General features: G+C 37.0%; 1 protein-coding gene across 1 annotated transcript; it reads right to left on the bottom strand.

Annotated features, from left to right (window-relative positions):
- Nucleotides 1-10,365: 10,365 nt before the first annotated feature.
- Nucleotides 10,366-13,489, bottom strand: LOC129408914 (uncharacterized). Its single transcript, XM_055153565.1, has one exon. The coding sequence runs from the start codon at nt 13,038-13,040 to the stop codon at nt 12,297-12,299; it is 744 nt and encodes a 247-aa protein (XP_055009540.1). The 5' UTR covers nt 13,041-13,489; the 3' UTR covers nt 10,366-12,296.
- Nucleotides 13,490-13,493: the final 4 nt, after the last annotated feature.

Consider the following 13,493-nt stretch of genomic DNA (forward strand, 5'->3'; position numbering starts at 1 on the left):
GTAAGTGCCAGTTTAGCATAAAGGAACAGTTTGATATTTATATAGCCCAACTTTTTTGTTTTTGCTCCCATCTGTTACGTAAAGGGCTACAGTGTGAAAAGCCATGCCTACACGGACCCTTCTCCTGATTTAATGTGAGAGGAACGCTCCAAACTTGCACAGTAGGCACACGCTCACGATCACATGTCTGTAAATGTGGGTGGCCTAATTATGATCGGGAAAAGGGGCAGGATCTAAAAAAAAATCCCCTGTGTGGACCGCACTGTCCCGGCTGGGCTAAAAGAAGCTGTAAGCTGCTTTGTACGGTCTGCTAGACTTTTAAATGCCCAGCAGGCCTAGTCATCTAAAACAGGTAGACTTATGAATATGGCCTATAGGGAAATTGTAGTATTAAATACATGTAATCTAACAACGCTTTATAACCTGTCGGGGCCGTTAGAGATCTAATTGATTTGTAGTCATGTAGCCTATACCCTGGTCTATATATTTTCAAACAGCAAAACTTATTTAGGCTTACAATTTAAACTTTTCACCCCACTGTTGCAATTGCTTAACACAATTACTGGTTGGCTAAATACTGTCTATGTTGCATATATAGGTCTAATTCTCCAGATTCTAAAAGGGTCTAATTTCTGTAACATTTATATAGAGTAAAGACCTCCAACTGTTCTCCAGCATTCCAAAACATCTGAAATAGGTCAAAAACACCCTTGGTAGCCTACACAAATGTGATTAGCTGATGTAAAATTGTGACAATAAAACAAGAGATTTCATTGGAGCAGGCTATATAGAAATAACAATATATGTATCTATAGTCAGTCACAGTCATAATGTCCTCAGATGCTTCTATTTATTATACATGTGTCCCTAATTTTCTGCATCTAAACATGTTTGCTGGATTGAAACTGCAGGTATAGCAGCTGGCACTTGCTTTCATGTTCTAACAGTGGGACCTACTTTTCAAAGGGGCCATTTTCCTTGGATTGGGCCCCTTAAACCATTAATCTATGCAATGTTTTCAACTTTCTAAGAATAGATACTTTTAGTGTGCACCGCTCTCAGGCTTCTGGCCCTTTATATCGCCTTCTCTCACCCCATTCACTCATTATTTTACTCAGGAGAATACTGCAAAGAGTTTGCACATGGGTAACCCGTAAAACTCACTACATAAGATGAACTTGAAATGTGCCACACCCTTTTGTTCACAGGGATATTACCACAATAAAAAAAAATCTAATTCAAAACTAGTTATCTTTTAAATACCAGTTCTTTCTAAAAAATATATAATAATAAAACCTCTTGCCCCAAAATCTTTATTTTATTATTATTTACACCACCATAATATCAAATTGCAGTCTCGCTCTTCCAGAGTCACATAACATGAAATGCAGTCAAAATTACAAATCCAATCTGAGTTTCTTTACTCATATAATTCATCCAGTTTATTAATAATTACTTTAGTATTTCACCGTTCAATTAATTTTCCACATATTCTTGTCCATTCTCTTATGAGTTTTGCCTTTACAATATTGCTACTGTTTGGTAAGACACTTCTCTGAAGCATCCATTAAAGTCATCAGATAGAAAGGACAATGACCTTTTTCACTGGCCAAGTCATAAAATCACTTATTCTCAGTCATGGTGCATGCATTTTCTGCATTTATGAGTCATGCTTTTAGTTGCGTGTGTCTCAGCTACACATTAAAAAGTAATTGGTCTACAGGAGATGGAACAAAGAATGGGGCAACAAATTACTGGAAACTGTGCCAGTGTAGTAGCATTTCCCATATAAATAAGCAACCTGATATGCATATTTAATAATTCTTTCTCTGTTAGTTCCCTACTAACAGAGAAAGAAGTATTAAATTTGAGAAAATAATTATATCAAAGTCAATTATGTAAACTTAATTGAGAGATGTTGCTGTTTTCTCAATTTGTTTTTCCTATAAGCCTGTTAAATTTCAATCCATCTGGAGTTTTTGTATATTTGAGTGCTACTTATCAGTCTCTTGAGTTGGTCATGTTGACCTCAGTTAATATGGTGGATAAAACTAATAACACAACTACGCCTTAGTGCCATCAATAACCTTTCTGTATTTGAAAGAATTATCATAGATAGATAAATTGATAGATAAATACTTTATTGGCCCTGAAGGAAATTAAATTTTTTGCTGCAACAATGTAACATAACGATAATAATAATAACACAGCAGTAATTCATAATTTATAGCGATGCTTTGTACGGATGTATGGCGTGTGGATTTCCAGCGTCTGTCTGTCCAGAGATGGTGCTGTGCAGGGAGTGCTGGGGGATAACCAGGATGGACAGGCGCTTGTTTAGTACCCTCTTCTCAGCCAGAGATGTGATTAAGTCAAGCTCTGTTTCCACTACAGATCCTGCCTTCCTCAACATCTTATCTAATTCAAAGAGTTGAAGAGGACACTGGAGATAACTGTCAGGTCTGTCACTGTCATCAGCAGGAACTTCTGGCAGATGTTTAAGGACTTCAGCATTCAGAAAAAACACAGCCTGTTCCATCCCTGTCTATATTTGTTATAGTTGATTACATTTATATATATATATATATATATATATATATATATATATATATATATATATATATATATATATATATATATATATATATATATATATATATATATATATATATATATATATTTACATTTTAATATTTGAATACATTGTGATGTGTGAGTGCTAAATCTAAGTTGTCTAAATCGAACTAAATGGAGGAACTGTATTTATTGCTGTTACTATTGCAAAATTTATGCAAAATTTTGCCTGGCTTTGAAATTTAAACATTTAGATATATACCATAAAATATACCATATGTATAGCAGATTGAATGAATCAACTTTTGTCATGGCTTATTTTTTGTAGGCTATTTGTTCCATTGCATTTTGATACTGTACATTCTAGACTTCAAGGATTTAGAGTATCTGTTGCTCCACATCTTGCTGTTCGTTTTGAGGGTGCTTAGCTCAAGAGGCCACGACATGTCATTTAAACAAAGGACAAAAAAATGGCCTCTATAACGCAGAGGTGCAGAGCAAAACCTCCTGCTTGATGTGCTCTGAGTGAGAAGACCGATGACCTAGTTCAGCCCTGACATGTTTATGGCTCATGCACACTGCGATTTCTCTAGATTGCAGACTTGCTCTAAGGCTTGCCTCCTCCTACAGCCCAGACCTATACACCTCCAGTCTGCCCTCTCTACTATTCATGCACATAGTACTCCAGCCGTATTTACCCCAAGTCTGGTCCACAATTTTGTAGGCTATATGTTTCAATATGTTGCCATTGATTTAAAAAATTGGATATCTCTAATGCTTAAGGAGGCACGAAACCCTGTTTCAGTCTCAAGCCCAATAATTGGGTCAAGAATGACGTGTGAAACATGGGCCAATGCACATTTGGAGAAACACCCCCAAATCAGCCAGGCCAGCCCCCTACTGACCCTTTGGAAAGACCCCCTTATCTGTCCAGGGTGCTACAGGCTTTTAGTGGAGTCACCCCCACCATACATCTGTAAATAAATAAATGTCTTCCTTCCTTTTACAGTTCATCCAGGGTAGTGCTTGTACAGTCTCTATATGCAATAAATAATTTATGGACTCAAGAATAGCACAAATGTGGTGGACGAGTTTCCAAGCTGTCAGACAGACCGTAAACTCCCTGACCTTTCTTTTGTCCCTCTATAACAGGAACAAATAATAACGCCTATAAAACAACTTTAAATACAATTGTTTTTAGAAGTCAGCCTTAATAAGAGTTCTTTCCATGTGTGACTTGCCACAGAGACATGCCTTGCAGCTCCCTCTATTCATTTTTTTCTGATTAGAGCTTGTGATGAAGAGGCCTGCTCCATAATTACAGCCACTCTCTCAGATTCATGTTACCGAGGCAACAGGCAAATTAAATATGTTTCCAGAGACGAATAAATACACCCTACTGGTGCTATAAGTGTAATCCTGTTTGATGTGTTTACCAGTGTTCTTTGAGAGGGAGGAAGTACGCTACTATAGTCGAACGGACAGAAGGCTTGAGTTTCCCTGAAATGATTAGCTGAATTGTGGATGTGAACAACCATTATCAAGGTAATTCGTTCAACAGCGCAAATAGTATTTTCAACTTACTCTTTGAAGAAATTATCAATATGTGTTCTCTCTCATTGTAAAATATAATACTAAAATGAAGAGTTGAATCTTGAATCATTTGCTATAATAATGTGATGTGTGAGCTACTGTGTGCACATAATTTCCCCTGTGGATCAGTAAAGTCTGTTTAAGTATAAATCTAAGTCAGCTTTATACCTTATTTCACAGTAACTTTTAAACAAAGAAGTTGTGTGTGTGGATATTTTGGTAAAGCATATTCTAATTAAATGATTCAATGATACATATAAATCAAAGGAACGAAATACATCAAGAATAAGCTGGTCCATTAAATATTTGATTTGTTTTGGTTCATGACCACCACAACGTCATGTCAAACAAATATTGTTATATTCAACTAGGCATATGTTTTACAGAGATCACATTAGTTTAAATGGTTATGTTAAAAGGAAAATCTAATGTACTTCTTAAAATGTTGTATAATTTAATCACACAGTGTCAGAGGTCTCAACTTGGCTTAGTCACTGCAGCTTACAATAGAATATCTTAAAAACAGTCGATATCTTTTGTTTTGTTTTTTTTCCAAGAAACTCACATCTTAACCCACAATCAAATATTTATATTTCTGGACAAAAATAGAATTGGTAACCAAATTCAAATATCTAGATCTACACATTGATTCCCATGTATCCTTCAAAGACCATGTCAAAATGATAAAAAAGAAAAATTCACCCAAGTCTATCAACTTTCAGATTTATTAGAAACTTCCTCTCATTACAAGCAGCTAAAATGAAACCTCACTCAATGGTTCTTACCCATATCCCATACTGTCTCACCACTTGGTCTAACACTAGCCAGTCAACCATAAAACCTTTGGAATCATTATAAAAACAAGCACAGTAAGTATAAGACAGAAAGACCCTAAGTTATCACCACTGTCACATCCTCCACAAACACAAACTCCTGAATTGGGAAAACCTTCTAAAACTGCATCGTATTTGTTTAGTGTATACAATTCTGCGTGGTTTAGCTCCACCTCCTCTTTCCTCCTTTATAACTGTCCAACAGACACACTAGAGGCACCTCCAGGGGGGACTGCACCATCCCTCTGAGGAAAATGGCATTTAGTCAAACTGGGTTCTCCTTCACAGCCTGACATCACTGGAACTCAGTGCCAGCAGTGAGGGAGGCCCCATCATTTCAGGCCTTTAAAATAAATGCCAAAAAGTGCCTAATTGAATCACAAATATGTGAGCACTAAAAGTTTATATACATACTGTCTATTTTTGTCTGTTTTTTATTATGATGTAAATATATAACTGAGTATTTGAATGTTAATTGTACTTGTATTTTAATAAAATGACTTTTACATTAATTTATGAACTTTTAGGGAGCCTATTATCATCTGGCATGGGGACTGCTGATGAAAACTAGCCTTTTTGACTAATTCTGTTACATTTACATTACTGTAATGTTTATTAATGTGCACTGTCTCACTGGAAAAAAAAACAACAAAAAACTAAATAAATAAACATGCATACTTACTTACATATATAATTACTTTTTTGCCAAAGTTAGAATCATGGTAAAATGACAAACAGAAGCACCAGATGGCTATAGATTATCCAAAAGCATTGAGAAGAGGGCAGCCAAAAGAACAATGCAGCATTTAAATAAATTCTCCAGAGGGCATTTAAAGCAGCGGTCTAAAATTTCAGTTGCTTCCCAACACTGGTATAGGTATCAGTGTTCAGAACATGATGGAGAGGGCACTGCATTGTGAAAAAGGCCCACCATCTGGCCTCATAAAAACACTGGAGCACACAGAGCCACTGTTCTTCTGCTCACTCAATAGGCCTGTCACCAGCCACTGTCAGAGACTTCCAACAACCATTTCAGTCACTTTCTCAATAAAATATGACACGATTTGTTTTATATGGCTGAAATATTCTATGTACAATGTTCTTCTATATTGTCCCTATTAATGTTGTATAGTTGCTGTTGTTTGTGAAATCAATCTTTTTTATCCATCTTCATAGAAAAGATTATCTTGACATTTTAATATTATGCTATTTGATTATAAGACATTTTTGTTGCTGTACCATTATCTAAAAGGATTGTAAAACATTACTTTTGTTTTAATCAAACTGACCAGTTTGTTTGTTTCTATTGCCATTGAGTTTGACTATTGTACCTCTGGATTAAACAAAAATGGCTTTCATCCCCAATAAAACTGCTCCCAACTCATTCTGAGAGGTTTTATATAGTAGGAATAAAGATTCAGCATGTTAAAGTACATTCTGCACATATTGTGAGTGGACTATTCGGCCAAGTCCTTGGACTCTGTGTTTATGAAAGTACTGAGGTCCTTGATCTGATTTGAGGAGCATAATACAGAAGCATACTGCATTTACTCCGCTGTCCAAATGTTTACTAACATGCTCCATCTTCATGAGAGTGCTCATTAAAAGAACCATTAGCAAAGTGATGCCTTTGATTTCCTCCCCTCTGGAGACAGTCACAGATCAGATTTCACATAGGCCCTGTTTAGCATCAGATAGCCTGTCTCTTGTGCTTACCAAGCTTATCAAGAAAAGCCTTTGTAAATGGTAAAGTAACATTGCCTTTCTTGACTATGGTTCATACCCACACACTCTTTACATTCTTTAAGCTGCTCTTGTCATAGTGCATGATGTACAGAGCTGCATTCTCAACCACATTCTCCTTAAAGTGCTCTTCACTTTGATTCCCATCCTACTTTCAGCACTGCTGACATGACTGCCTTTGTTTTGCCTTTTGGACTTTGCCACATCCTGATTTTTACACTGTCTCAGTTTTTGGTGGACACCTCTAGAGTGAAATAAGGAAACTTTATCAATACTTCTTCAGTACAATAATCACATATGCTATTGAACATATGAATTAATGTGAGTTGGGCCTTTTTCCACTGTGTTTTTATCATCATCCTACATGAGTAACAGACCCAATAATAACATGAGAGAAAGACCCATATCTGTGCTATTTCTACCTGGTATTCATTTTTTGAGACATATTACACTATTTTTAGATATTTAGAATTAATCAGCAAAAAATAGATTATCTTTTACATTTTGTTCATTTTAAAGCATATTATTGATCTAAATGGGCTTCAAACAAGTTTAATGTTCCAACAAAAGCTTATAAAAATCCATTTGACCTATGTCATACACTAGGTCTTCTACATTCTAGGAAAGAAGGGTATCCAGGTATACCTTTCAGGTGTTAGCTACCTATTTCATATTAATGTGTGTTTGACCAGGTCATATTACATGTGACCAGTGTTTAAAAAACAGCCACACCCCCTCTACTGTTAAACATTACCCAGAGTTTATCTTCTTTTGACCAGGAATCAGAATGCATGAAATGAAATACAATTCAAATCTGGACATTTCTGCATTTTACCTGTCAGATCATAGAGCTTGTAATAGGAGAGGGAACATGCCCCAACTGTGCACCAAGCTGATTATTGCACAAGCCTGTAATCTGGGAACATCTGCAGCGTGACCTGCAGCTCTGTGGCAGCGTCTTCCCCAGTGGAGATGGGCCATGTTGCTGCTAATACTGAAGCAGCATGGTCTACTTTCACCCCAAAGAGGGCTGCACTTCATTTGGTCTAGGTCAGGGGAACTCTTTCAAGTAAGGACTAGGGTTACCTTTGTCATACTCATAATTTTAACAAAAGTCTTCAATGTGGCAAAATATTGGAGGAAACAATCGTCTCCCATAACTTTTACTGTATTTATGAGTTACAGTGTCCTTTTGGGATATTTTGGATACTTTAGTCATTGAAAAGATAAGATAAGATTTTGGTAAACTGGTTAGTTTATTTTTCCTTGTATCTGTTTTTACTGTAGCATTTTTTAACAGAATGGTGCTAGATTACATATCACTCTGAAATCCATGGATATCTGCTTTTCTTACAGCTAGTATATGCTGATACATAATGTCATACATTCATTGTCCTATAGAGTTTAATTTGACACACATCACTTTTAGATGCGTGTTCCTGTAACTGCCCGTGCTGTGCCCTGTTGGCAGATGTACTGGAGCTCAATTATACAGTGGAGTAAGTGCATTACCCACTAATCAGAGCCTGGCTGTACTTGTTCGTGCATGACCTTCCCCCATTGAGATGCCAGTGTAAGTGCAAGGAGAAAATAAGCTCTCATTTTACACTCCCACTCAATGTTCTTATGCTTTGTGTGTTTGTGTGAACATTAGGTAGTAATTACCATTTCATTCTGCAGACTCTATGAATGCACGAACAGGTTCAGTGCAGTATATATGAGGATCTGTGCTGTGCACACAGAGAAAAACACACCACCTTCAGTGATAACAATATAAAATAATACTATTATAACCAACATGTGGTATATAGAGTATCATAAGAACAAAAACAATTGTTAACCACGTCTGAAACTGGACTAAATCTACACAAGCATTACACAGGATTTTTTCCTTCATGCTGACCCATATATTTATTTTTATATTTTGACTTTTGGTAAAGTAGTTGTGCAACATGTAAGGGGATGTTGTAATACATGTAAGGATCATTTTTCAGATTGCTAACCTATTGGTGACCCTTGGCAAAAATCTCTTGCTACAGTGTCTTTTGGTTGTACTGTTTATGGGACAGCCTCAATCCTCCACTTAAACTAATCCAGTGGCTGCAGTGCCATGCCGTGGCTGCAGTTTCTGTGAATTAAAGCAGATTTCAGTGTTCTACAAACCACGGATGACACATTCCGTCTGTGCAGGACTGTTGCGAAAGTGTAGCCAGCTGTGGTCTGTGCGTGCAGGGAATATGTTCCCAAAGCTCCTTTGGCCTTTCCCACTGTTGCTCTGCAGTTAAGATTATTTTGGCTCATCTCCTATTAAATTATCTGCACAAAATGTAAGATAATATTCAAGAATAACTTCCTGATATATTGCAAAGGTTTTTTGAAGATTGCGATAATCAGTAGCTGTCACGATTTTTTTTCCAGAACACTGAAAAAAATATATAGAGATTAGAGATTAGATTATTTAGGTGAAGTCACACCCAGAAGACAGGATGCTTAAGGAGTGTCTCTGTTGGTCACATGACCCAAGACTTCACACCATAGAGCAGACCATTGCCTCTAAAGCTTAAAATACTGTAACTTTAACCCCAGTTCCAACAGTTTTAATAGTTTTCCTCTAGTTTCTACAAGTACACTCACCAATGTCTTTTTCTTAGTATTTATCAATTACTGTGCACTGGCCAGATTAAAACAACCAGGACACACACTGCACACACAAAAACAATCTGTGTACACATTGCATCACATGTGACTTATTTAGAGAAGTCCTTCAGTGAAATATGTTTGAACAGTAAATATGTCACTACAGGGCTGGTTTGTTGTGGCACTTTGGAATATGACAGTTTGAACTGTTGCATAAGTGTCTGCCAGTGTTTGAGGGGTTGATCCATTTGTATCTGGAGCATGACAAAAAAATAAAAATAAAATAATAATAATAATAATAATAATAATAATAATAGCTTCAAAAACTAGGAACAAGAAAAGATACAAGATACAACAATGCTTTATCATTCATGAGTTGGAGCTTCCTCGTGTGCTGGCTGCTCCCCAGTGCGCTGGGTGGACGCAGGGGCTGAGCGCTAGAGCTCGGCTTAGAGCCATTAGTTGCAACATGAGATATGAGAGCTAGGCTGGAGCTTGGCTTTCCACCAAGTCACAGAATGTACTTGAACAAATTCCAGCAGTAGAAGTTAACACGGGCCATGCTGGATTTATCAATGTGCATCTCAGGTTGTATGTGTCCAAACAAACCATAATATAACGTATGGACAGGCCGCACCCTCCATCTGCGCTTTATTTTTGTAAATAGACAACGTTTCTATTGAAGTATAACTTACTTAGACCACTGACCCTTACACAAGATTAATAAAACTTATTTCTGACATTTAAACTCATGGTTAATCAAGACTGTGGGTCAACACTGAATATAAACGATAGTTTGATACATTTTTGTTTAAGGCTTGAATGGCCTATTTAAAAGGCTGTAAAAGAGCGCCCCCTGTTGGTGCCAGTCCAGTCTTGCTGATCTAATTCTAAAAAGATCAAGGCTTTTTGTACAAATGAGAATAAAAGACATTTAGGAAAAAAGTCTACATAGGTGCTGAGAACAATGAAAAACAAAGAAAAGCTGGGTTACCATCCTTTTATTTTTTATGTAACATTATAAGTATAAATAAATCTTTTTTTAATATAGAACATTTATGACATCCAAATAGCTTGAGCAAAATACAAGACCCAAACGGCTTTTATTGCACTTAATCTAAAAGACACACAATAGCCAAGTTCATACCAGAAAAAGGAAAAAAAAAAAAACAACAACTAAGAAACAAGCAGACACAAGAACCTGACATCAAAGACATTGCAAGTCTCACACTAAAACCACATCATTGGAGACATAGAACATAAATTTGGCAAATCGACAATGTACAAAATATACATCAATGATTCTTTTGTAAACAAACATTGAATGTGCTATTAGCATTATTTCAGTCTTCACAGGATACAAAGAGTGGTTATTGTTGACTAATTTAGTAACTCCTATGCATCCAGGACGATAGAAGATAAAATCTTGTCAAATATTAAGGTGCATGTGTTGTCTCACATATTTATGGGAGAAAACATATTCTTTACACTAAGATTCAATTTGTTTCTGTGTTATTTAGAAACCCATGAAGGTAAACTAGTCCATAAATGAATGCATTTTACTACTTAAATTGAAACAACTTATTGCACAATACTGTCCATTTATTGAAAGTCTGATTCTCTGCGTCAGTTTAGGCTGTTTAAAAAATACTTAAAGCGCATGTTTGTGTTATAATAAATCTGCAGGGTGTTATGGTAGTAGTAATATAGTAGCAGTATCTCCAATCTATTCAGCACTATAGAAGGATTGACCTGGCATTAGAATATAGATACTGGTGATATGTGGCACAGGTTAGTGACCCTTTTTCCAGCAGTTGTCCTTAACTGAAATGTTTGGACACGCCTGCCTAATGAGGTGAAATTTTATTGTCAAGTGTTTGCAATAAGCTACCACATGACTTGAATAAAGACTAAAGCCTGACTCCAAAGTCCTTCAAAACTCTTACAATGTACCACTGTTCATAACCATGGCTTTAAGACTGACCAAAGGACACAGCTAACAGGCTTATTAGCCAGGACTGCATTTTAGTGGCTTACATCATTCAAACTATTGACATTCTTCATGGTCCTCATTCTTTCAAATTCAATATTTCAAGATAAAATGCTACATTTCAGAAAACACAGTTAGCTTCACTCATCTTTGTCTCAATTCAAGTTTAACAAGTTTAAACTCAACAAAAAGGATGTATGTGACAAGATACATCATTTTAGCTTACTCTAAACTGAACTGAGTTTTCAAGCACAATGAGTAATACTGAGCATAGTAACATGACACTACAAAACTATACATATAATATAACTAGTATGCCCACATATCCCATTTTTACAGTGTTTTCATATTTACATGATATTGCATAAAAATATGTACGCAGGAATGTGTTTTACACAAGAGCGGGCTAACAGAAATCTACTTTCCAGATTTTCATAAGGCTTTTCTATGGTTTTTGATGAGTAGAACCCAAGTGAAGGATTTGTGCATACCACAGCAAGACCCCAATATAACTAATGTAAGCAACAATGTCATCACTGCTTAATCATGTTATCTACTACTGCATTTGCACTTGCAGCACCAGGTCTTCTTCAGTCTAAAGAGTGCAATTTAAATTAGTATGGCACAAAAATACAGTACAACCCAACTCTGATAAGGCTGCCTCTCCCCTTGACCCTGCCAATGATTGCACAAAGCATTTTGCATTTAGCAAAACCTAATATTCACGCATTCTATTTAGTAAAATACAACAAAGATACAAAAGAGTTTGCAAATGGTAGCTTACATTCAGACATCCTCTTTACATCTGTATGCATCTACAGTCACGCTCATCCTTCCTGAATCAGCACAATATCGTAACAGCTTTCTCGGTCCTCAAACAAAAAAGGCATGATGATATTGCAACTGGTAACATTTTGAAAATCTACTTATTTTTTGTTGCTCGAACTACGTGGTGACTCCTTCTGTTTATTTCTGCTACTGTCCTTTTCAGACGCATCTTTTGCAGAGACAGGAGCCGTTTTAGGTGCCTCTCTTCTAGTGTTTTTTGGGACATTTGGTGATACCTCTTGAGTGGATTCTCTCTTCTTTCTGTCTCCCTGCTCCTTCTTGACAGATGTAGTCTGTTGAGGAAGACTGGTGCCTCTAGTGTCTTGTGCGTCAGTCGCCTTGAGAAGCTCTGGTTTGGGCCCTTCCGACTCAGGGGCTTCCTTTAAAGATTTGAGTTCAGATTCCTGGGTTGGAGAGCACACATTCTTGCCAGTGTTATGTAGATTCATGTCCTTTCTATGGGCTGGTTTCGGCAGCAGTGGTGGAGGATCTGATACATTCTCAGGTGAACTCAATGATTTGGCATCAGAGTCTTTATGAGCTGAGACTCTGATTTTGCGCAATGCGTCTATGGGTTTGGCATCAAGAGTTTGTTGAGACAGAGTAGTTTGAGTCTTAATGGTAGAAGGAAAGGTAGAAGTTTTTGTGGGGATACATTTTGGCTTTGTGTCAGCTTGGTCTTTCACAGTAAGGGTTGCTACAGAACCTACGGCCTGAGTTTCTTTCAGCTTCCCTTCATTTTGGGGTGGACAATGTATGAGTCGCACCATGGGCTCTGCTTTTACGTCTGCACTGACCCGGGGAGAATCTTTGAGCTTGGACTCGTGGCTTACATGAGGCATTAGGGGGCTTGCTTCTTTTAACACAGGTTTGTGTTTGACGTTAGGAGCAACTTTGGCTCCAGTGGCAGGATGAATTGTGCTCTGAGTTCCCAGGACTTTAACACCAGTATGCACAGTACGCTGGGTACTTTGTACTGCATGTCCTGATGGTGGGCTTTTCTGCTTGGTTGTAAGGGTTCCAGTGCAATGAGTGCGATTAATGACTTCTTGTTTATTCAAATTGCAGTCCGATACATTGGGATATATTGTGTACTTTCACATCAGAACATACATGTTTAGTTTCAGTTAATGTTTTCTTTGGTGATACAGATGCCGCAGTGGTTTGTACACACATTTCACTGGGTTTTATTGCACCAGTGGACACACTGGCATCTTTATCATTTACAGTGAGTGGAGCTGCTGTCAAGTTTTCTTTAACATTAATGTCATTCTTATTAAGAGGCCTGATGGTCT

This window comes from Boleophthalmus pectinirostris, unplaced genomic scaffold (genome assembly GCF_026225935.1).
Source record: "Boleophthalmus pectinirostris isolate CB_2022bp ecotype Guang Dong unplaced genomic scaffold, ASM2622593v1 HiC_scaffold_18, whole genome shotgun sequence".
NCBI lineage: Eukaryota > Metazoa > Chordata > Actinopteri > Gobiiformes > Gobiidae > Boleophthalmus > Boleophthalmus pectinirostris.

Coding starts and splice junctions, on each gene's coding strand:
- LOC129408914 (XM_055153565.1), bottom strand. CDS start 13,040: ATGCCTCATGTAAGCCACGAGTCCAAGCTCAAAGATTCTCCCCGGGTC.